We start from the raw sequence: 22,675 nt of genomic DNA, 5'->3' as shown, positions 1-22,675 counted from the left end.
CTCCTCCCTTCACCATAGTGCCCAGGCCCCAGGATGCCAGCCGGAAGAAGCCCAGAGCCTGTCCAAACAGCACCCCACTCACCAGCCTGGCTGGAGGCCAAGTTGTGTGAAGCCAGGCTCAGAAGCAGGGACAAGACCACTTGGCCAGACCCAGTGAAAGTCACCAGACAGCTCAGCAAAGGCAAAGGCCCCAAGATTGCCAAGAGGCCAAATGTCTCCAACAGGCTGCGTTTCTGCCCCAACAATGCACCACATCTAGCAACACCTCCCTGATCTTCTTTAAACTGATTTTAAATCCACATACTGCTTAGAAATCAGCCTTGACCTAAGCAATATGCCTGTGAAATCACAGCTTCCCTGTATTATACTTTTTCTAATAAATACTGAACTAAATGCATCATAGTATTCAAATAAAAAACACCCGTCTGGAACCTGTTTGGGAAGCACTACTGCAGGGAAACCCGACCTGCTGCTAAGGAAGGTGCGGTAGAGACCCAGGGACAGGTGGGGGAGGCAGAGGACATGGGTCTCCAGGTGACAGGGCTGCAGGGCGCAGGAGCTGGGCTGGGCAGAGGCCGCTGGGGTCTTGGCAGATGCCTACTTCTGCTAATCCTGTCGGATCCGCTGTCCCTGCACTCAGACGGGCCACAAGCAGGGCTGCTCAAGCAGGGCAAACACACCCACCAGGGGCTCACCTTGGGGGGGACCTCCAGAATGTTCATTGGGGTCAGACCCTGTGCCAGAACCCCCACCCAGCCTGGGATCTGCCGACTACCCCACCCCTGTGCTAAGAAATACAACTACTCACCCCTGATTTTTCTAAAGAAAACATCTAACCAGTGACTAAGAGAAAGTGTGCTCAGGGGTGTCTACAAGAGACTGCACAACAACGAGACGGTCAGAGGGACAAGACAGACACCCCAACACATAAGTGGTGGTAGGGGGATCTTAGCAGCGTGTCTTCTTTACAGGGGGGGAAAGCGCACCCTGAATTGCACCTCTTCACCTGGGCCTGTACCCTGGCCATGGCCCCGATATCCTCTCCAGTGACCCCTGACCCAGGGAGACACACCCACGCTCTGGTGCTGATGCCCAGGCGGGACCCTCCTCCCTGGGTGAGCCTGGGTTCCCAGCAGCAGAGAAGGCCCCTAGCCAAACCCTGGCCACACCCTCAACGTTAGCACTTTCTGGAAGTCATAAGCTCTCAGTAAAAAAAATAAATATATATGTCTGTCTCTCTCTATATATCTGCATATATATATGCATATGCACTGGGAGGGCCACACTGGGCATGGCAGGGGTCACGTCTGAGCCTGGCAAACCCAGACTTCCTCCCTCTTGCCCGCTTCGCAGCCCAGCAGCTGGCTGTCCCCACGCCTTTCCCAGGTGTGGACAAAGTATTGCTGTCTGCTCCCTGGCTCCTGAGGTAAAAGAAGATAAAACGGGGCAGGCGGGCGCGGTGGGCGTCCGGCGGGCCCCTGCGGCCCCTCATCTCTTCCTCTTGCTTGCAGCATCTCCTGACTCCAGATCCCCGGGGGGCGGCTGTGGCTCTGGTCCCGAGGGACCCAAGCCCGAGGACAACCGGGCCTGGCCCGGTGGGTCCTTGCTGCGGTCTGTGGCCCATGAGGGGCTCCGGACCAGGCCACGGGGCTGGGCGGTGGCGGCAGCTGCCACTCGGGAACGGCCGGGGACAGCACCCAGACTGCTGGTGCTGCTGAACCTCCGGGCGGGCATGAGGCCGGGTGGTGGCGGCACAGGCGGTGGGCAGAAGAGGGAGGTGAGCGACAGGCTGCTGAGGGTCTCAGAGTGCTCGCTGCCTGTGCCCCCACAACCCACGCCCCCGCGGCCCTCCTCATCCGAGGGGTCCATGGAGTCGTGGTGGGTGCAGCCCGGGCTGGTGGAGCCCCCGCTGCTGTGGCTGCGCTGGTGTGCGCGGAGCCCGCGCAGACTGAACAGGCCGCGGCCCCGCAGGCTGAGGCGGCGGTGGGAGGCCGGTGACAAGCCTGCACGGGGCCCTGGTACAGGTGCCGGTGGGCCCAAGGCACGCCGGGGACTGTCGCTCAGGGTCAAGCTGTCCTCCAGTGTGGTCTGCAGGCTGCCCGCTGAGCTGCTGGGGCTGGCATCCAGCGATGTGTCACTCACGGTGGCCTGCAGGCAGGTAGGAGGGGTGGGGCCGCCTGTATCCCCCGAGTCCATCCCAGTGATAGGGAGGTCACCTCTCCCAGCTGGGGCATCCAGTCCCAGGGGAATCTTGCAGCTCGTGTCCAGGATCCCAAGGCATCCCCTCTGCTGTGTGAGAGTCAGTCACACTGCACCCAGTCACCCCACTGCTCTGGCAGGGGACAGCCAGAGCCACCCTTGTTGGCCCAAGTCAGGGCCCAGCCCCGCCCTTCCTGGAGGCCTCAGTGCACTCTTGGCAAAGGCCTGGGTCCTCGCAGCCCCCAGCTAGCGCCCCCAGCTCAGTCCCACTCTCCCCTCCCTGTCCCGCTGGGCTGTTCTGCCCCACACCACTGCTCTGCAGACTGTACCTCTGGGGCATTTGCTTATTCTCTCCCCTCAGACAACACTCAACCATCAGGCCCAGGAGGAAGGAACTTTGTGTCCCTCACACCCTGGCATATGGTAGGGAAGCTAAACATGTCTGAGTGAATAAAGGGGCACAGCTCTACCTCGACCACCCACGGGGGCTGGGCCCCAGGGCCTCTTTTGCACAGGACCCTGTTCTAGGGAGCTGTGGTCCCAGCCAATTAGCTACAGAGACCTGCAGCTGAGACCTCCTGTCCCCAAAGCTGGCCCTCTGACCCCACTCCTGATAATCTAGCCATGTCACACCCACCCTGAGCACCCCAGATGTCCCCCATTCCCTAGCACACATCACCCTGCAAAGACTTTCTGGCATCCCTTGCCCCTCCCGCAAAGCTAGGGCCCCCTGATACCCCAGGAGCTGATCCTACCCATCTTCCCAGCCCCTGGTTCCATGTGCTCCCTTAGACTTGGCATCCCCCAACTTTCCCCAAATGTTCCCTGCGCAGCTGTGTGCTGCTCCTCCTCCTCCCCCAACCCCGGGCTCTACTGGCTCAGATGCCCCAGCAGGGAGCTCCCCAGAGCCCAGGAGATGCCCCTACCTGCCGGAGGAGGGTGCAGTTCACACTCGGTGACCGCAGGGAGGCCCAGGATCCCTGCAGGGCAATCTTGGGGAGGGTCCCTGCACCGGCACCTCTCTCCTGCCCTTTCTGGCTGGCAGACACAGCAGGGTGGAAGAACTCGGCAGGCATGGGCAGGAGTGGGCTGGAGGCATCTGGGGAGAAGGGGCTCGGGGGCACTGCAGGGGAGGGAGGAGACAGAGCTGTGTGGTGGCCCAGGCTGGCAGCATCTTACAGGCAGGGCATTGAGCAATGCTGTCCCTGGGCTTCCAGGGAGGGCTCTCTAACAAACTGGCCTTTGTCCTTGTCTCTGAGCCTCAGTTTCCCCATTGTGAGAGCAAGAGAGGTGTCAACCAGTGTGACTCCTCAGAGGACAAGCCCCCTGGATGGAGGCATAGCTTTTGGCACCAGAGAGACTAAGTCCAAGCCTGGGAATGGGGACAGTGCCCACCTTGAGGGCCAGGAAGCAGGTAAGAGGGAAAGGCCACTAGGCACTCCCAGCTGGGCTCATGCCAGCTGCCCAGTTACTAGGGTGAGTCCCCTATCAGGTCCCAGACCTGTCTGGCTAGGCAATGTGGACTCAAGTGCCACAAGGGGCTGTCCACTCTGCTGGAGATGGAGGGGCAAGACAGGCTGGGGACCCAAGAGGGAGGCAGGACCAGCAGCACAGCCTTTGCCCAGGATCCCCTAGCACCCAGGACTAGGGGATGTGTGGACAGTACCCAGACAGAGGGACAGCCTGACTGACCCTAAATGCAAGTCAATTTCAGGGTGTGGAATCAGAATAGGGTCCGACTCTCGGGTCAGACTTTGGCTTCAGGAAGTCTGGGACCTCGGTGCCAGCAGTCAGCTGTAGGGTGGGGGCCTTGGGGTGGGTTCATGCTCCTCTTCTCTGCCCCCTCCCTGGCCACTGCTATGAAACCGTATTCCTGTAGCTCGAGAGACAGGGCCACCTCTGTCCCTGCTCCTGTGCCCACAGCCTCACCACAAGTCCAAAGCACAAACTACCCCCAACAGATGCCAGGGCTAGTTCCAAAAGATAAAGGCCACATTTCACAAAAGGGTTATCAAAGCCTTCAGGCTTTCTGCTGCTCAACATCACCTTTTGTGAAGATCTAGGGATAAACTCTTCTCAAATTCAGCTCTACAAAACCACCTCCAAGATCTGTGAGCTATCCTGCTTCACAGTGAGATTCATGTGTGCAGCCTGATTCCCTTTTTGCTGCAGCTCCTGGGAGGCTCCGCATGAAGGGTGCCCTTAGCTCAGGCTTGTTGTAATTAATATCGTCTCATCTTGCCGCATTATTTGTCTCTTGATTTTTTAACACTGTCACATCAGCCCTATTGCCAGATACCCACCTGGTTCTTACAGAATTAAATGCAGTAATACCTGGGCAAAAGCACCAGGGAAAAACTCAACTTCCTCTGAAGCGGATGCCCAAGATGCAGTGTGTGAAATCCTGCTGCTCACCTTGGCCGCTCTCGTGTTTCAGCCAGGACCGCACAGGATTGAAGGGCACGGCCTCCATCTCGCACAGGAAGCTCTCTGCTCCCGAGGAGATGGCCGCATTGGGCAGCGGGGAGAAGCATTCACCCAGGTCCCCCACCTGCATGGGCTCGGTGAGGTCTGGTTCCCCCTGTGGGAAGGGAGACAGATGGGACGGGAAGACAGAGGGAGGCAGAGGCCGGCCGGACACTGCCCTTGAGGCCCCTCCTCCGGTCCACCCCCAACCTGGTTGATGACCGCCATCTGCCAAGCTGCAGGAAGCCCTCACAGATGCCCAGGGCTGTCCATGGCCCTGCTGACTGAGATCCACCTCACTCTAATCCAGAGTTTGTACAGACCCTGGCCCAGAGCAGCAGCCACATGGGGGAGGGGAGGGATCAGAAGACGGAGAGGCCACCAGCGCCTCTACCAGCATGGCCTTGGGTGGGTTCCAACCCTTTGCTGAGTTTCTACACCCACAAATAGAAACCCTCTATTTATTTGTGGGCTACGGCCTTGGAAATGAAGCATCCTGCCCTGACCTTCCTTCCTGGGCATTCCCAGCCCCATAACGCAAGGTGACCCCTACCCAACAAGGACCAGAGTTACCTCAGTGCCCCCCACAGGGTGGACAGACCTGACCCTCTGGTCCTTATGTCTTGCTGAGTCCGGCACACAGAATGGCCTCAATTAACCAGACTAGGCCCAGTCGAAGTGCCACCAGAGCACCAAGGCTGCACCCTGGAGTGCTGCACAAGATAGCAGTGTGAGGAGCCCGCCAGGGCCGCTCACCTTGTTGTCTTTGGGGCCAGGTGGGCAGGCTGTGGGATCCTCGAGACTCAGGTCATCACCCAGCAGGATGGACGAGGACCTGTCTGAGTTCAGGGAGAAGGCCTCCGTCTCTGCCAGCTGCACCTGCAGGGAGAGGCGTCACCTCGGATCACCCTGGGGCTGGGCCAGGGCAGCCTGGGCCTCACGGCGCGATGCCAGCCCCTCCTGGGCCACCCATACCTCCTGCTTGTCATGGTGGCACTTCTTGCAGCCGGTGGGCGAGGGTGAGGCATAGTGGTGGAAGATGGAGCCCGACAGATTGTCGATGATGGTCAGCTCCCCCTCCAAGGAGTCCTTGATGATTAAAGAGACGCTGTCCAGCCACAGGGTCTCCTAGGCGGACGGGGACGAGGTGGGGACAGCTGGCATTATCGGCCGGATCCTGGGACTTGGGGGTATGCAGGGCACAGCTGCCCTCCCGTTCTCTGTGCCCGTGGCCTGGGACTGACCCCCTCGTCACAGGGTCACCCCTTCTTGGAGCTGAGCATAGAAGGACCCCCCAAAACAGAGGTCTCTGTCTGAGGCCTTGCCAGCCCGCTGCCCTTGCAGCCTGGCTGCGCCCGACCCCTGGAGACCCTCAGGCCCTCTCCGGCCCCACCCACCTGGGCTGGGGAGTGGCAGCGCAGGCACCTGCGGCCCTCGTTATCGCCCCCGCTGCCTGGCCCTCCTGGGCCTTGGCCAGGAACACCTGGAGAGGCCACAGGCAGCCTTGGGCTGGGGCCCAGGCCGTGGGCCATCTCGAGCTCGAGCTCGGCGTCCATCTCGGCGTCCTCCTGGGCCTCCTTGTTGCTGTCGTCCAGGTGCTTCATGAGCACGGCCACCACCACATTGATGAGCACGAACTGGGCGGTGAGCACAAAGCTGACGAAGTACAGGGGCGACACGAACTGCAGGCTGCTCAGGCAGCTGCGCTCGTCATGGGTGCAGTCCCGCAGCGTGTCCTGTGCCGCAGGGAGGGGCCCATGAGCACCAAGGAGGCCCGGCCAGGATTCAAAGCCCCAGGAGGGTTCCAACCGCCCCATGCCCTCCTCTGGCATGTGGTGGCACTGCCTTCTTGGCTTCAGCCCAGGCCCCAGTGGCTCCGCCCAGCTTCACCCCACCGCAGCTGGCCTCACCCTGCCCAGGGCCATAGCCAGGCCCAAACAGAGTTTCTGGTTTCTAGGGTGGCAGGGAACAAAGGGAGCAGAAAATGTTTGAGCCTGGGCACCAAGTAGACTAAAGTCCCGCAGGCCTGCAAGAGACATTACCCCCAGACCACCCAGGGCAGCAATGGGCTCACTGGACCAAGGGGTCCCAGGCAGGGCCCCGTGCTCCTCTGTGGCCCGCACTCCCCTCCTGTGCAGCAGGGCGTACCCCAGGTATAACGAGCAAGGTTAACCCCCACACTGGACTCAGAAGCCACCTCACGTCCCTGTCCCCAGCCTACTACAGGTACCTTCATGATCCCATTCCAGTTGTCGCCTGTGGAGACCTGGAAGAGTGTGAGGAAGGCCATGCCAAAGTTCTCGAAGGTGGCGTGCCGGCTCATGCCCTCGCAGGGGTTCTCGTCATTGCAGACTGAAGGAGGAGACAGGTCAGCCTCCCTGTTTCCCAGAGCCCCCCGAGGGCCACCCCTCAATGCATGCCCCAAGAATCCCTCCAGCAACCTTCAGAGGGGTGCGCCGGCAGCCCACCCACTGACGGAGAAACAGGTTTTGGGAGATGGCAGCCGGGGCTCCTTCAACTAAAAATCAGTTCTAAGAGAGAGGATGGGGTGAGGCCACCCTTCAGGGCACCCAATGCCCTCAACTGACCCTGTGCTGGGCCAAGGTTAGCATAAGCCCTGTTGCCCTCTGACCTGACCTGGCTTTTTCTCTGTTTTGGTCCTAGGGATTGAATCCAAGCCCTTCACTCTGAGCCACCTTCCTCTCCCTTTCTCATTTTCTATTCTGAGACAGTCTCAATAAGTCTAGATGGGCTTGAACTTGCAGTCCTCCTGCCTCAGCCTCCCAGAGTGCTGGGATTACAGGCATGCACCACTACACCTGGCTTGCCTTGGCCTTTCTGCTTGTAGGGCAGCGCTGGCTCAGAAAGGACACTGGCCCAGGGGACAGCAAAAGTGGGTTCTGGTGAGCCGAGACCACTTGAGTCCACTGCCCCTACACTAGGCTGTGATGGCCAAGGCCACCTGCACAGGCACCCTGCCCCGGAGGCTCCTCCCCCAGACAGCGGCCCAGTGTGACAGGATGGGATGCGGCGACCCTCAGGCCTCCTGTGCTGCTACTCACTCAGCTTTCCAAAGAGCTCCACGCCCAGCGCAGCATAGATGAAGAAGAGCAGCATGAAGAGGAGGCCCAGGTTGCCCACCTGCGGGGAGAGGCAGGCTGGGCAGGGGCCTGGGGCCAGGGCGGGGTGGGGGCCAGGGCAGTGGCACCCACGGGCTCTGAGTCTGCCCCTGCCACCCCACGTGGCCTGCCTGCAGACAGGCAGGCTGGGCCAGTGTGAGCCACAGGACAGCAATGTGATGCTCACAGAACTATCCCGTGAGCCTCTCTGTTCCAAGCACTTCACAGTCACCAGCTCACAGACTCCCTGCAGTAATCTGGGAGCCATCTTTTATCCCTACTTCTCAGATGAAAGAAAAAAAAGCAGAGGTGAAGTCACCTACCCAGTCGCACACAGCCTAGCAGTGGTGGGACAAGGATGGAAACAGTGTGTGCACACCTCCCTATGTGCTTGGGAAAGTGCCATGGATGAGCAGGACAAGGGAGGCAGGGTGCGAAGGCTCAGCCCCAAGGCCACCTCCTGCGTGAGGCCCACCTGGATTCCTCCAAGCAGATCAAATGCACTCTGACAATGCAAGTGTAACCTGTGTGTCCCTGTCCCTGTCTTCTATTGGTCTGGGAGGTCCCAAGAGCAAAGGCACAGATGGATGAGGCCAGATCTGCCCCGCAGCCCAGCACAGGGCTTGGCCATGGACAGGAATCAGTGCAGGAATCACGCGGGTCTGGGCCTCCTGCAAATGCAGCCCCCCTCCGCATCCCGCACTGCCTGCGAGAGAAGACGCCCCAGATTCTGCACTTAGCTTAAACCCATCCACACACTGACGATGACACGGTGGCCACAGAAGCAACATGGCTTCCTATACCTTGTGCTGTGGACAAGGTGGGGCCACTGCGCACCTGCCCTGGAAACCAAATCCCTCCCAGGACCCCAGAGGGCCCAGCGGATGCAATCAGAAAGCAATCGCATTCAAGGCTGAAAAGTAAACTCGTTAATCACAGCCTCTGGGCTCCAGAGAAGGGATCCTCAGGGCCGCCCTGCCCTACACGTCAGGCTAATTAAATCTCACTCCATTCATTAACGAAATGAATGCTTCCTGGGCACCTCTGAGGCAAAGCCTACGGCCTGGCAATAGCCTGGCAGCTGAGAAGGATGGAGCATTGCTGGGCCGCAGAACTCAGCTTCCTGCCCAACACAGGCCCAGGACTGGCAGCAATCCTACCCAGGTCACTTCAGCCTTCCCACAGTCCCCTCCCCTTCCCGGGGCCTGGGCAGCCCCTCACGGCCTCCTTGCACAGCCTCTCCTCCATGCTGCCTGCCTCCTCTATGGCAGCTCTGGTTGAGGCCCCTCCTGCGGACCCTCCAGTGTCACCCAATGTCCACAGCTCAAAACCCAAAATCACTGCCCCATTCTGGCCTCCACGTCCCCTGCCGCCTGGTCTCCCTGCCCCACCCACAGGGCCATCCTACAGTGTTCCCAATGCAGGCAAGGCTCTGTCTTTGGCTAACCATTGCTGCCTCCTCCTTACCCCTCAAAGTCCAAATCACGTGCCACCTTCTCTGCGGAGCCCTCCCTGCTGCCCTTCCCTCTGCCCGGGGAAGAGTTCCATTCATTTTCACTGAACTTTATGGAGAACTGAGGAAGCATCCACGGTACACGGACAGCACAGCCGTCAGCCAATAGCTTCCAGAGGGCAACTATGTGGCTCAGGCCAGCTTGGCACTGGTCCAGAGAGACAAGACAGGATGCTTTGATCCCAGCTCTAGGCTCAACCCATTTCCTGTCTGCACACCCTTCCCGCCCATCACGGCCTCTGTCTCCTGTACATGAGGAAAACGGACATCTCTTTGAGAGAATGTCCTTGCTTTCCCTCCAGGTCTGACTTTCCCTTGTGATCAGGATGCTGGGACGCTCACACCGATCCTGAGGACAGAACTCACTGGTGCTCACTGGTACACTTATCCCAGGTCCCCGAGAGAATTAGCCCTGCTTTCACCTTCCCTGGGCTGTTGGTCTTTCTCTTCATGTTTAGTGTAAAGATTCTAAAGCTCATTTTAAGACACTGAAAGTTCCTTAAGGCTCCTTAGGGCCATAAGGAGGACATGAACAAGCTGAGGGCTCCCTTCAGAGTGCAGGCCATCCTGGGGTGGGGCAGGGGGTGCCTCGCATATTGGGGACAGGGCGGAGGTGCACTATGACGGCAGAATCACCAGCTCCTCTCCCACTGACCAGATGACATCAACAGCTCGGGGGTCCCCACAGGGCCAAAGTTCCCACTGCCCACCCCGAATGCTGTGTCAGGGCCTCTCCATCCACACCGCACCATCTCCTGCAACGCCACCCTGCCAGGTCATCTCAGGGAGCCCCTTACCTGGGGCAGTGCTTCATACCCTCCTCTCCCCAGCAGCATACTGTCGGCATCCACATCCCTACATCCTAGGGCCCCAAGGGCATCATACAGGTTATCTGTGTCCCCACAGGCTGGGCAAGTATGGGGGTAAGAGGAGTCTTGCTCAGCACCCCCAGGACCCAGCCCAGTGGCAGGGGCACACAGCAGGGCTTTGGCAAGGAGGGGCTCTTACCTGAGGCAAAGCCTGCACCACTGTGTCCAGCAGTGCCCGCATCCCCGTGGCCATCTTCAACAGCTTCAGCACTGCGGGTGACACCAACCGGGCAGCTCAGCCCAGGCTAGGGACACCTGCGTGCATGCAGGTGTATGTGCAGGTGTGTGAATGCAGAGGAGGCAGGGGATGTGGAGGACTGTGTGAGCAGGGGCTGCCCCAGGTGCCTCACACTGAGAACGCAGGTGCCACGACAGAGGGCAGGAGGTTGGAGCTCAAGATATGGACGTTGGTGTAAAATCATCCCAGAGAACAAAGGCGTGTACATGTGTGTGGAAGGAATACAGGTGTGCTACATGTGCAATGAACTGTCATGATGCAGAGATGACCAGTGTGAGTGTCCAGGCCTCGTCCCTTTCCTTCTGGCTAACTGGGACTCTGGTGTCACCCGCTGGGCACTGGGCACCATCCCCAAGCATGCCGTGGTAACAGGCAGGAAGCTGAACGCCAAGGGGACATGGCCAGCACTGGGGCAGGAGGGCCTTGAGAAGAGTGTGGGAGCCACAGCGCAAGAGGGAGAAGTGAGGGGGCCCTGAAGCAGGCCAAGGACCCTGTGTCCTTGTCACATCTTCCGGCTGGACTGGGTGAGAACAGACCACGTATGGTGGCGTGATCAGGAGGCACAGTGTGTCACAACAGGAAGAAGGGAGGTGGCAGTGTGGTGAGGCTGTGAACCCACAGGCGGAGGCAGTCCCCACCCCATCCTGGCTGCTCTTCTCAGGACAGCAAGCCCCACCCTACATCTGCCCAGCCCCGCCCCTCACCCCTCACCCCGGGCGATGCGCAGGACCCGCATGATGCGAATGATGGTGGGGTTGATGGGCAGAGCCGCGTTGATCTCGATCTCTTCCAGTGTGATGCCCATGACAGACAGCAGCACAATGGCCAAGTCCAGCTGGTTCCACCTGCTCAGCCGGGCAGAGGAGCGCAGGGGGACTCAGGGACACAGCTTGCTGGAAGTAGCCTCCCCTTTCCTCAGCCTCTGGTTGTGGCCCACTGGACCCTGTGGCCACCTCCCTGCAGCCCCTCCAGATGCCTCTGGTCCTGCTCCCTTTTCACAGCTCACAGCTGCCCAAGCCAGGGTGGGCGCAGCTACATCAACCCCTCTGGCTTCCCACAGGGGGGGATGCAAGGGCTCTGACTGATGCAGCAAGGTAGTCCTTGGGGTCACTTAAGTCTAAAGCTGGAGCTGCCTGTCCCCTCTGATGAGTTTGTGCTAGTACAGTGGTAGTGTGCAAGGGTCACTGGAGCCTGATGTGCTTGTTCTAAAAAGGAGAATTAGCATAAGGCAGACCTGCTCTGCCTGCCGAGCTACAGGGCCTAAGAAGGGCCTAGTGTTTGTCCTGTGCCTGCAGCCTGAAACCTCATCACTCCCTGCTCAGAGCAACTGGTGGCAACTGGGAGCCCCGGTCATCAATGCCCAGGGTCCCGTCCTTCCTGGGCATTCCTCTGAGCACCCCAGATCTCTCCAGGACTGACTCCCCACTCTGCCACCCTAGTGTGGCCCAGCCACTCACCGGTCCTTGAAGAACCTTCGCAGGCCAAAGGCCACGAGCTTCAGCACCGCCTCCAGCACAAAGACAGTAGTGAACATGTAGTTGCAGTACTTGAGGGCTGTCTCCAGGGACTACGGGGAGCAAAGAGAAGCATAATCCAGGCCCCGTGACCTGCCCCCACAACTTTCTCCCTATGGAAAGTCTCTGTCTTTTAAGGGCAAAGTGTAGTCCATTCACATTTATAGTACAATGACTTATCTGTTTGTATTCCTTCACTCTTACTTAATGTGTATTATTCAATTTATATGGTTCCTTTTATTTATTTGTTGGTTTGGTCTAGTTGTTCTCTGGAGCAGAATGGGGTAGTGGTTAAGGACTTTACACTAGCCTGCCTGGATTTGGATCCTGGCTTCGCATTTACTCCTGATTCTCCATGTGATGTTGGGCAAGTGATTGGTCCATCTCTCACCACTCAGTTTCTTTGTCTGTTTTGTTTGAGACAGGGTCTCACTCTGTAGACCAGGCTGGCCTTGAACTCTCAGTGAGCCTCCTGGCTCAGCCTCACAAGTGCTGGGATTACAGGCCTGTGCCACCATATCCAGCAGCACTTTCCTAATCTACAAATGGTAGAAAATAACAGCACCCACCTCCAAAGTTGCGGTGGAAATTAAATGAGCTCATAGTCCTGTGCTGGGCATACAGTAAACAATTGGTAAATTGTGAGCAATAATTACCCCATGTCTGGGAAGTTCTCCAATTATCGTTCCTTTCTCCCTATGGGTCCTTTCTTTTCCCTCCATTCAGAATATCTTCTCTATCATTTGAAACAAGATACTCTTTCCTCACCTGGAAGTTCTGCTCTCCCCTTGTTTCCTATCAACCCCATCAAGTGGAGGCTCTGAGAATGCACTGCCCTTCTTAGATCCTCCAGCGCCTCATCCATGATTCTAGGACCTGCTCTCCTCCTCCTCCTCCGCCTTCCCTCTTCCTCCTCTCTCCTCCCCCTCCCCTTCTCCTCCTCCTTCCCCTATTCCTCCCTCTCCTCCCCCTCCCCCACCTTCTCTTCCTCCCTCCCCCCTCTCATCCCCTCCTCCAGAGACTGTTGTAGCGGCCCTGCCTGGGCTTCACAGAACTTTTCTGGAGCAAATCCAAGTTGTACTTCTGGCTCCACTCCCTACAGCTGAGGAACTGAACCTCTCTGAGCCTGTTTCTTCACCTACAAAATCTAGACAGGGTCTCTCTGATTTTACAGGTAAAGACTTACGAGTTCATGTACACAGCTCAGCATTTATCACTTAGTCACAGCCACTGTGACTCATGATGTAGGCCGGTCCCCATATCACCTCACCACCAGGAACCAGTGAGCTTCCCTCCGACCTTAGAGCAGGGCTATCCAAGCCTCCTCCCCTGGAGCAGGAGGCTGGGCACAGAGGGGTTTCGTAGGCCTTGTTTTCAGTTGACCTACCCTCTGTCCTAGCCTGTCTCTGAGGTCCCTGGTCTCATACTCATGGGGTGACCTTGGGCTCACAGGCAACCTGGGCTCACCGTGGGCTGGTTATAGTGCTCCAGGGACATGGTGACCACATTGAGGCAGATAATGAAGGTGATGAAGATGTCCAGGTAGTGGCTGGTGCACATGGAGTGGATGAGTAGCCGAGTGGGGCAGTAGGTGGCATAGTAGGGCAGCCTCTGGGCTTCTGCAGGGAGACATAGGGAGGGGATGGCACAGATCACAGAGGGCTGTACCAAGGGGACGGGGCAGAGCACAAAGGAGGGAAAGGCAGAGTGGAAGGAGGAAGGAAGGGGGGGAACACAAGGTCCCCCAGCCCCAGGTCTGCTAGGTCTCCTCCGACCTTAGAGCAGGGCTATCCTAAGCCTCCTCCCACCCAGGGCACCCTAAGGGAAACAGGAAGATTCGCAAGGGTGGCAAAAAGGACAGGGCCCAGGTTCTCTGCCAACACTGCCTCCAGCACCCGGACTCTGCCTCTGCCCAAGGTCCGGACTGAAGCATTTGGGGGCCTCACTCAGGTGGGCAGTGGCCTCACCCCAGGACCCTAGGTTAACATTGGGGACACTGCACAGGCAGTCACTGGGGGAGAAGGCCCACCCACAGGCTCAGGGGCCATGTGCTTTGCTCCCTCCCAGCTCCAAAGCTGCAGAAGGCCCCAGGCAGGGGGGCCTGGGGTCAGCGTGGCCCCACCCCGTGGCCACCCACTCACTGCGGCGCTTCTTCTCCAGACGCCGCAGCCGCTTCTCCTCACGTCGCCGTGCCTCCTCAGCCTCCTGGTGCTGCCGGCACTTGTGGAAGTTCTCCACCACCACGCCCACGAACATGTTGAGCACGAAGAAGCTCACAATGAGCAGGAAGGAGATGAAGTACAGCAGCATCCAGGGGTTGTGGTTAGTCACGGGCTGCAGGGAGCCAGACCAGGCCTGAGGGGGCTGACTGGGCACCACAGGATCAACCCTGCTGGGGTGGGCACCACCAGAGCCTGCTTCCAGAGTGATGGTGAGGTTCAGTGAGGTAGCCAATGGGAAGCACCCACTCTGGACCTGAACAAGTGAAGTGCCTAGCAAAGAGCTTTCCTTCCCTATTCTAACAGCTGCCTCCCAGACACAGCTGTCTGCTTCCTGTCACTTACCTACCATTCACTCACCCATGCAAGCAAGCATCTCTCCACCCATCCACCCACCCCTCCAACCAGCATCTACCTACCCAACCACCCACCCAGCAACCCCTCCATCTAGTGTCTACCCATCCAACCACCCATCTATCCACCCATCCATCCATTCATCCATCCAGTATCTACCCACCCATCCATCTATTCATCCATCCACCCACCCAGGATCTACCTATCTACTACTCATCTACCACCCGTCCACCCACCTAGCCATCCATCCAGCCACCCAGTATCTAATTGTTCATCCATCTGCCCACTCACCCATCCACTGTCAATTTCCCTCCCATCCACCCACCCATCCATTTACAGATCAATCCAGCTAACCATGCAATGATTTGCCCCATCCATCCATCCATCCATCCATCCATCCATCCACCCATCCTTTCTTCCTCCAATCCTTCCTTCCTTCCATCAGTTTATTCATCCATTCAGAAACCAGGCAGTCAAGAGAGGGGCAAGCTAAGCCTGGTAGGATCTGTATGTGCCCATACACTGCCTGGGTTGGGATAGAGCAGATGAGGGTGGAGGAAGATGCCCCAAATGTTCTCATTCCCGCAACATCCCTACAACTTCCCTCCACCTCCAGAGTCTAACCAGGTGGGTCTCGGGAAGCCAACAGGCAGAAGCCACGTGTCTGGCCTGGGCCCAGACAAACTCCTGCTCCTACAAGGATCTTGGGAACTGAGGCCCAGGCCTCTGCTCAGGCACCGGAGGGTCCTCGCTGACCACCTGCACCCAGTCCCCTTCCCAAAGGCATCTCCAAGGCGCCCACAAGCAACCCAGCCAGCAGGGGGCACCGCTCTTGCTAGAAGCCTTTTCCTGGCTCTCTAAGCTCAAAATAAAATTCCTCCCCTAGTAGGCACTCTGGCCATGCTACCCTGGCTCCTCCAAACCATCCAGTCCTGCCTTCTCCATCCATGCCCTGCCATTCACCTCTCATTCTACACTGGCTTCCAGCCTGCTTAGCCCCTCTCCTCCACCCTTGGTCCTGTGCCTCCAGACTCCAGGCAAAGAGCACCCCCTTTCCTTCTCCCGCTCCAGCCGCTGCCTCCCAAATACATCTGACTCCTTCGTGTCATTCACCTACCAGCAGGAGCCAGCTGGGCTCCCACTCCCTGCGCAGCAGCCAGGGAAGGCTCAGGCCAGAATGTGAGGGGTGGCTGTGACTGATGGTGGGGAGACATAGGGCATGGACCTCAGGGGCCCTAGTTTCAGGCCACTGGATCCCAAAGACACTATGTCCCCCCTCCACTGCCCAGAGCTGGCCTGGCCCAGCCATGCCCACCTGCTGGTCCACAGCCACTGCGTCCAGCCCATTGTACATGATGTTCACCCAGCCGTCCTTGGAGGCCAGGACAAAGAGGGACATCAGAGCCTGGAAGACACAGAGGGGAGGGTGTGGGGCTGAGGGCCTGGGCCTGTATCCCCTCAGCTTTCCATTCTTCCACTTCCAGGAGACAGAGGGACAAAAAGCGTTATAAATTTGCCCTGGGACAAAGCTGCCTTGGGAAGGGATTCTTGGGAGGCACCTGAGTGAGAGCCAAGATTCTCAGGGGGCACTGCCCAAATGGGTCAAGCCTGACAGGTCCCCAGGAAGAGCACCCAGAACACAGTGGAAACCAGGCAGGGGCCCACCTTCCAACTGCAGTGGAAAACAGAAGGTAAATGATGAGAAAGAGAACCCAAGCCAGGCTTCAGACAGTTCCCACTGCCTGCCTGGTGACATTCCCATTTCACAGATGAGGAAACTGAGGCTCAAAGAGGTCATTCCTACAGGAAGATGATGCAGCTGCAATGCATGCCCACCTGTGGTTGACTCTAAACTGTCAGGATGCCTTGGGTGGGAGTGAAGGCCAAGACCAATGTTCAGTGAAGCTCTACAAAGTGCCGGGCTACCTATGCACACCAGAGCTCAGAGAGGGAAATGCTCCCCTTACCCATTTTTGCAAGGCAGGAAGAAACTCCAGAAAGGAGCTTGCTTTGCGAGCCATCAGCCCTGGGGGGCAGGGCAGGGTGGGTGGGCAGCACTCACCTGGCCCAGGTTGTCGAAGTTGTATTTGTGGTGGACCCAGCGGTAGTTGGCGGCCACACAGTCGGAGCGATTGGTGATGTTGCGGGTATCCACGCCCAGACAGTGGTAGAATTTGCCCTTGAAGAGCTAGGGGAAGAAGGCAAGGCTAGTGCTCCCAGGGGCTGGGAGCCCAATTCAGGATGATGCACCCCTCCGACACATGCACCCAGCCTCTCTCGGGCTTGGTCATCTGGGTCGAGGGCTGTCTCAGCCCCTCTGCTGAGAACCATAGCTGCTGTACCAGGTGCAGCTGAGCCTGGTGGGGACCAGAGCAGGTGAGGGTGGGGGAGAGAAGTGTGCAGCCTCTGCCCTGGCTGTGCTGGGCTTCCCTTGCCCAGCCACGGTGGGCCCCAGCCCCTGCACTGCCCGGGAGCCCCTCACCTGCACCCCCAGGATGCCAAAGATGATGAAGAAGGCACAGCAGATGAGAACGATGTTGCCGATGGGCTTGAGGGACGAGATGAGTGTCTCTACCACCAGCTTCAGGCCAGGGGCCCGGCTGATGACTCTGGGGACAAGGAGGACCCAGGGGGCACTGTAAGCCTGTGAGTGGCCAAGGCTGAGGCCCCAAGGGGACAATGACAGCAGCAAAGGATGAAGAGAAAGTAGCTGGGCAACCCAGGCTTGGCAGAACAGGTGGTGAGCTGCCAGCTGGCCCATACTGATTCACAGGAGGGTACTAAATAGCCCTTCCCCTCCAGAGGTCCACGACACACCAGGGCTGCAGGGTAGGGACCCACTCATTCAGAGGTGCGGAACAGTATTAGGGTCACCTTCATGCCTGCCCTGCCAGCATCCTTCACCCCACTTCCGGGTCTACCGGATCCTCTCCCAGGAGCGGGTATTAATTGTTCAGCAGGTGCTATTGGAGGCCTGAATGTGCCCCCAAGCAGGAGTGAGGAGCCCATATAGACCCTGACAATTCCGCAGCAACACCCTTCCCTCACCGCAGGGGGCGCAGCGTGCGCAGAAGCCGCAGAACCCGGAGGACTCCCAGGATCTTGGCTCCCCCGGCCGAGGCCACAGACACCACTATGTCAATGATGGACACGAAGACGAGGAAGCCGTCCAGCACGTTCCAGCTACTGCGCAGATACGCCTGCTCACCAAAGTACAGGCCCAGCGACACCACCTGGGGGCGGGGCTGGTCAGCGGGGAGAGGCGGGGCCATTGGGCTCCGCCCCTCGGTGGGCGGGGTGGAAAGGGGTGGGGCCAACTCAAGGGCATTTCCATCCTTTCCATCCAAGGCACGCGGCAGGGAGCAGGGTGGAGTCAGGGCCCAGGTATCCACCCCGTTAGCACGTCTAGCAAACCCCATCCAAAGCTGCCAAGTTGGGAACCTTGGAGAAGAAATCTTTTCCTGCACCCCACACCTCTAGCTGGTACCTGCGGAACACTGTCGTGTTACTCCCTACATCCACCTTCCGGGGGGGTGGGGGGACACCACAGACCCCCTCTGTGTCCCACAAGCCCAGCAGCAGTTGGCACCCAGTGGAGGTGGTGGTCCTCTGGGGCTTATAGAATGCTGCTGGTGGGCAGGACAGTGACAAGGGTGGGAGGCCCCGAGCTAGGAGTGATTGTTTCAGGTGAAGCCCAGAGAGACCTTCAGTGTCATCTCGCCCACGAAGATGGCTGTGAAGATGTAGTTGGACACAGTGAGGAAGATGCGTTCCTGAAAGAGATGGGAGATGCCGTGGACCCCAGGAAACTCACATCTCAGCCTGAGGGGGCCATCCAGGGAGGCTCCGTATCTCGGACCCAGACGGCCTTCTCCTCTCTGCCACTGCTTCCTCTGCCTGGCCCAATGTCCCACCCCAGGTCTCCGCACTCACGGTGCTGCCAGCCTCGATCTGGGGCCGCTCCAAGGCGATGGTGATACAGTTCAGGAAGATGAAGGCCAGGACCACATAGTCAAACAGTTTATGGGCAATGATGGTCTGACACAGGACCCGGAACCTGGGCAAGGGACACAGTTGCGTCAGATGCCTCCCACTTGGGCACATACAGGGTTCAGGAGGACCTAGAGGAAGTGATCCCTCTCTCCTCTTCCAACAGGTGCCAGCTTTACATCTGCGCCGCGTGCCCACTTCAAGCCTCCTCCCCTGTTCACACACCAATTCAGGTAAGGTCATCCACCTTACCCTGGCATTCAAGGCTTTCAAACACGGCCCAAATCAATGACCCCTGTCTTCAGTACCATTGTTAGATATCTACTCCCGCCCCAGACATCCTCTCAAACTGCTCCCTCCACCTGGATCTTCTCCTCCTCTCCCTGAACCTACTGGACTGCCATAGCCCAGCACAGAGGCCCCCTCTCATCCGCCTCCACAATGTGTAAGCACCCCAGGCCGCTTGACGACCCGTCTGACTTGGTGCTCAGCACAGCGCTGGCCTAGGCCACCGGAGATGCCCAGGAAAGGCCTGTCCAGCTGCCTCCCTGCAACCCGCCCTGCCCCCCAATGCCAGGGAATGTGAGTGCACTTTGGCAGAGCATGCTGCCTCCCCGACTTGCTAGCCCTCTATTCACCCACACTACAAGCCTGGGTTGCTCCCACCTGTTCTCTGGAGAGAAGAGGTAGACAGACCAGTCCTCGCGGACCTCACACCAGTCGGGCTTGTAGACATCGATCATCTTGCGGATGCGGAAACACAGAGTCTGGCAAGAGGAGAATCCAGTGCGGGAGGGTCAGCAAGCTGCGGCCACTGGATGACCCCACACCCTCGCCTTCAGTCAAGATAGACGGGAAGACCTTCTTTCCGGGGTCGGACTCGGTTCCACTTCAGGGTCATCAGGCCACAAGGCCTAGCGACGCCCATCGTAACCGCGACGCCAATCCCCGCCCACCACCGCGCCCCTACGGCCACGTCCCACTCGCCCACACGGTCCCGACTCCGCAGATCCCACTCACGTAGTCGATCTCTTCCTCGTCCTCCCCGCGGTCCCGGCGGTCATCCATCTTGGTGAAGACATCCTTGGCGATGTTGGGCATCCTGCCGTTGCAGTCTTCGTGGCCGGGCCCCGGGCCCGCCGCCCTCCAGGCAGCCCGCGGGTGGGTGCCCACGGTGGGCACCAGCTCGGCCAGATCCATCGAGTCCCTGGTGTCGAGGGACAGCGTGCGGCGGTGGCGGCGGTGGCGGTGCGCCAGGTGGGCCCCGTGGTGTACGTGGTGAGCGTGCGGAGCATGCAGGGGCGCGGGGCGCGGCGGCCCCTCCTCCCGGGCACCCTCACTGGCGCGGGCACCGCAACGCTCCGCGGAGAGCAGGGACTCGTGCTCCGCAGACGGTGGCTTGTGCTTGAGGCTGTTCCAGCTGGAGCGGCGGCTGGCCCAGGCCCCACTGCGGCCCCATGGACCGTAGTAGGAGCTCCGCGAGCTGGACTGCAGGAGGCCAGCTGGGTCAGCGACCCCGGGTCCTCCCCCTGGGCATGCCTTCCCTCCTGCCACCTCCCCTCCCTTGAGGAAGGCACAGCAAGTTAGGGCCATCTCCCTATTTTACAGGTAAGGAAATGGAGGTTCAGAGAAAAGCAGTCATTTGCTCAGGGTCACACAGCTCAGAGGTGACACAGACCAGATTCAAGCTCTAATGTCTGCCCCCGAGGCCTGTACCCTACACATTGTTGCTAACATGAGAACCCAGGTCTCTCTGCAACGTTCACTCATTCTTTCCTTTATGCAGGTCCTACTCTGGCACTGGGCACCAGGAAGGGGACAGACCAGATCCCTGCCTGGTTTGGGGCAGTCTGGTAAGGAAGGTGTCTCCCTTACCCCCAGAAGGGGCACCCATCCTGAGCAACCCACAGGACTCACCAAGGAGCGCTGATCGTAGCTCATCCTCCCCAGTGACATGACACTGCTCTTTCGGGAATCCAGGGCCACCAGCATGGGGTCTGGCTGCAGGGAGAGGCGGGCAGCAGGGTCTGCAGCCCCAGAGGGGCCCAGATGCCCACCCAGTGGGAGACTGGGGTCCAAGTGCCCATTGGGGGTCATGGGGATTGGGCAGAGCTTGAGATCTGGAGGAGTGAGGTGGAGACAGAGGGACAGACAGCAGATAGACAAACAGAACAAGAGGAAAGGAAGCCATGAGACAAAGAAACAGATGCAGACAGAACAGAAGCAAAGCTTTACTGGAGTGACTTCCGGGTGCACCTTTCTCAGGGGGCTCCTCCTCACTCTGCCTGCAGGGCTTTCTGCTTAGGCATATATAGACCCTGACCCCTGTGTTCAGTCCAGCCTGCCACTGCAGGCACCTCACTCCCATACCCTCCACAGGAAGCCAAGCAGAGACTGCCCGCCTGCACCTCCAAGAAGGACCCTGGGCTTGGAGCAAGAAAGGCTTGTCTTCAGCTGCCCAGTGATGCCAGGAAGGACGTGACCCTGGGCCCCATCCTAACCAATAGCGGTTCCCAACCCCTGGAAAGAGGAGCCGGTGGACCCATGCTCTGCCTGTGGCTGGCACACCGGAAGTCCATGAACACCCAGCCCTCCTCAAGACGTAGCATTTGCTCTCATTACAGACATGAACAACCAGCCACAGGGAATGAGCCAGCTTGGGCCAGACCTGGAGGGGAAAGCCGAGTGCTCTGCCCTATGCCCACATGGGTCTCTAGGGAAGGCTCCTGGACCGTGGGTGACAAGTGAAGGCCCATTTACCTCCACTGATGTCCAGGCCCTCTTGGAGTTTGTCCAGCTCTTCCAAGTTGGATGAGCTCTGGTCTTCGTCTGAGTAGGAGCGGTTGGCGTCACCCTGGGAGATGGGCCCATGTGGGGACACACATTAGCTCGGCACTTCCCACCTTTCCTCCTCCCCCTCCCCCGCCACCTGGAGTTTCCAATGGTGTTTCCATTCCCATTTTACAGATGGGGAAACTGAGACTCAGAAGTTAATGAGGACTTAGGCTATAAACCCCCATCTGCCTGATTGTAAAGAATCCCCCCCCAAGAGAATAGAGGAAGCAGCAGCCAGAAATCCTGATCTTAGGGGCTTCAGAATCTCAGGGATGGGGAAGTCTAGTCCTTCACCCCTTGGAGAAAGCTGGGGGTACCAGATGCAGCCTCTTTTTGCATGCTTTGTGTGATGAGAAGCTCACCACCTCATTGGCGCCCTCCTTTGGCCATGTGTTGCCTGCTAGATTGAACTGCCCCACAGCCAGGGCCCTTTCCTCCACCCTATGTCTTGTAGGCCCAGTGGGGACACCCCTCCCAGGGCTGCAGTCACCTCAGCCTGGAAGCCCTCCACCAGTATGGCCACCAGCAAGTTGAAGAGCACATAGTTGCCAAAGGTCATGAGGGCGACGAAGTACAGGGAGGCCCAGGGGGAGGTAGAGGCCATGCCATTGTAGAGGACGACGTTCCAGTCCTCCTGGGTGAGGATCTGTGGAGGGGGACACAGGTGACCCTGGGACTCCCAGCCTCGGCCCCGCTCTGAGCCCCTTCTGTCCATGGGGAGGAGTTATGGAGGACAGTCCCACTGCCCAGGACTGATTCCCCCAGAAACACACAGATGCGGGCTGCCCCTCACCTGGAACACCGTGACGATGGCCCAGAGGAGGGAGTCGAAGTTCTTTCTGTCAGGGACCGTGTCTCCCGTGTCCGTGCGGAGGCTGAACTTGCAGCCAAAGATGTGCATCCCGAGGATGCTGGGAGAGGGCAGAGGGAGCGCAAGGCCTGGCACACGCCCAGCGCTGCCCACCCGCGTTTCCTTCTCTGGGCAGCCCGGGCAGCTGGGCAGGGACAGCACCGGTCCCGCTGTACAGAGCTGACACTGAGGCCCAGGGCAAGGCCAGCCCGAAGCCACCAGGACTGGGCTGTGGTGCCAGGACCTGCGCCCCCCCCCACCCGGGTGGCTCCGTGCTGGCAGGCTGGTCCCCGGGGAAGGCGGGCTCACCTGAAGATGAAGATGAAGAGCATGAGCAGCATGCAGAAGGTGGCCACGTTGTCCATGGTCTTCATGAGCACCACCAGCTGGCGCCGCAGCGCAGGCATGAACCGCACCAGCTTCAGCACCCGCAGCAGCCGGAAGGTGCGCAGCACCGACAGCCCGCCGTCCGCCTGCCCCACGATCTCCCAGATGCTGGGGGGGGCAAG

General features: G+C 59.1%; 1 protein-coding gene across 1 annotated transcript in view; it reads right to left on the bottom strand.

Annotated features, from left to right (window-relative positions):
* Nucleotides 1-1,488: 1,488 nt before the first annotated feature.
* Cacna1i (calcium voltage-gated channel subunit alpha1 I) overlaps nucleotides 1,489-22,675 on the bottom strand; it is an 83,159-nt gene continuing 61,972 nt past the window's right edge. The window contains exons 11-36 of the mRNA XM_004634640.1: nucleotides 22,476-22,661; nucleotides 22,110-22,227; nucleotides 21,807-21,962; nucleotides 21,242-21,335; nucleotides 20,399-20,601; nucleotides 19,502-19,969; nucleotides 19,148-19,248; nucleotides 18,425-18,548; nucleotides 18,196-18,264; nucleotides 17,540-17,724; nucleotides 16,974-17,100; nucleotides 16,554-16,679; nucleotides 15,807-15,896; nucleotides 14,060-14,252; nucleotides 13,386-13,537; nucleotides 11,862-11,971; nucleotides 11,116-11,249; nucleotides 10,306-10,376; nucleotides 7,728-7,806; nucleotides 6,896-7,017; nucleotides 6,063-6,401; nucleotides 5,641-5,793; nucleotides 5,422-5,544; nucleotides 4,615-4,780; nucleotides 3,126-3,322; nucleotides 1,489-2,148 (exon numbers count right to left, since the gene is read on the bottom strand). Coding sequence (XP_004634697.1) covers nucleotides 1,489-2,148; nucleotides 3,126-3,322; nucleotides 4,615-4,780; nucleotides 5,422-5,544; nucleotides 5,641-5,793; nucleotides 6,063-6,401; nucleotides 6,896-7,017; nucleotides 7,728-7,806; nucleotides 10,306-10,376; nucleotides 11,116-11,249; nucleotides 11,862-11,971; nucleotides 13,386-13,537; nucleotides 14,060-14,252; nucleotides 15,807-15,896; nucleotides 16,554-16,679; nucleotides 16,974-17,100; nucleotides 17,540-17,724; nucleotides 18,196-18,264; nucleotides 18,425-18,548; nucleotides 19,148-19,248; nucleotides 19,502-19,969; nucleotides 20,399-20,601; nucleotides 21,242-21,335; nucleotides 21,807-21,962; nucleotides 22,110-22,227; nucleotides 22,476-22,661 — 4,546 coding nt within the window. The remainder of the gene's footprint in view (nucleotides 2,149-3,125; nucleotides 3,323-4,614; nucleotides 4,781-5,421; nucleotides 5,545-5,640; nucleotides 5,794-6,062; nucleotides 6,402-6,895; nucleotides 7,018-7,727; nucleotides 7,807-10,305; nucleotides 10,377-11,115; nucleotides 11,250-11,861; nucleotides 11,972-13,385; nucleotides 13,538-14,059; nucleotides 14,253-15,806; nucleotides 15,897-16,553; nucleotides 16,680-16,973; nucleotides 17,101-17,539; nucleotides 17,725-18,195; nucleotides 18,265-18,424; nucleotides 18,549-19,147; nucleotides 19,249-19,501; nucleotides 19,970-20,398; nucleotides 20,602-21,241; nucleotides 21,336-21,806; nucleotides 21,963-22,109; nucleotides 22,228-22,475; nucleotides 22,662-22,675) is intronic.

This window comes from Octodon degus, unplaced genomic scaffold (genome assembly GCF_000260255.1).
Source record: "Octodon degus isolate 3935 unplaced genomic scaffold, OctDeg1.0 scaffold00064, whole genome shotgun sequence".
NCBI classification, from domain to species: Eukaryota; Metazoa; Chordata; class Mammalia; order Rodentia; family Octodontidae; genus Octodon; species Octodon degus.
Note: the sequence above shows the minus strand (reverse complement) of the source record. Positions and strands in the feature narration are given on the sequence as shown.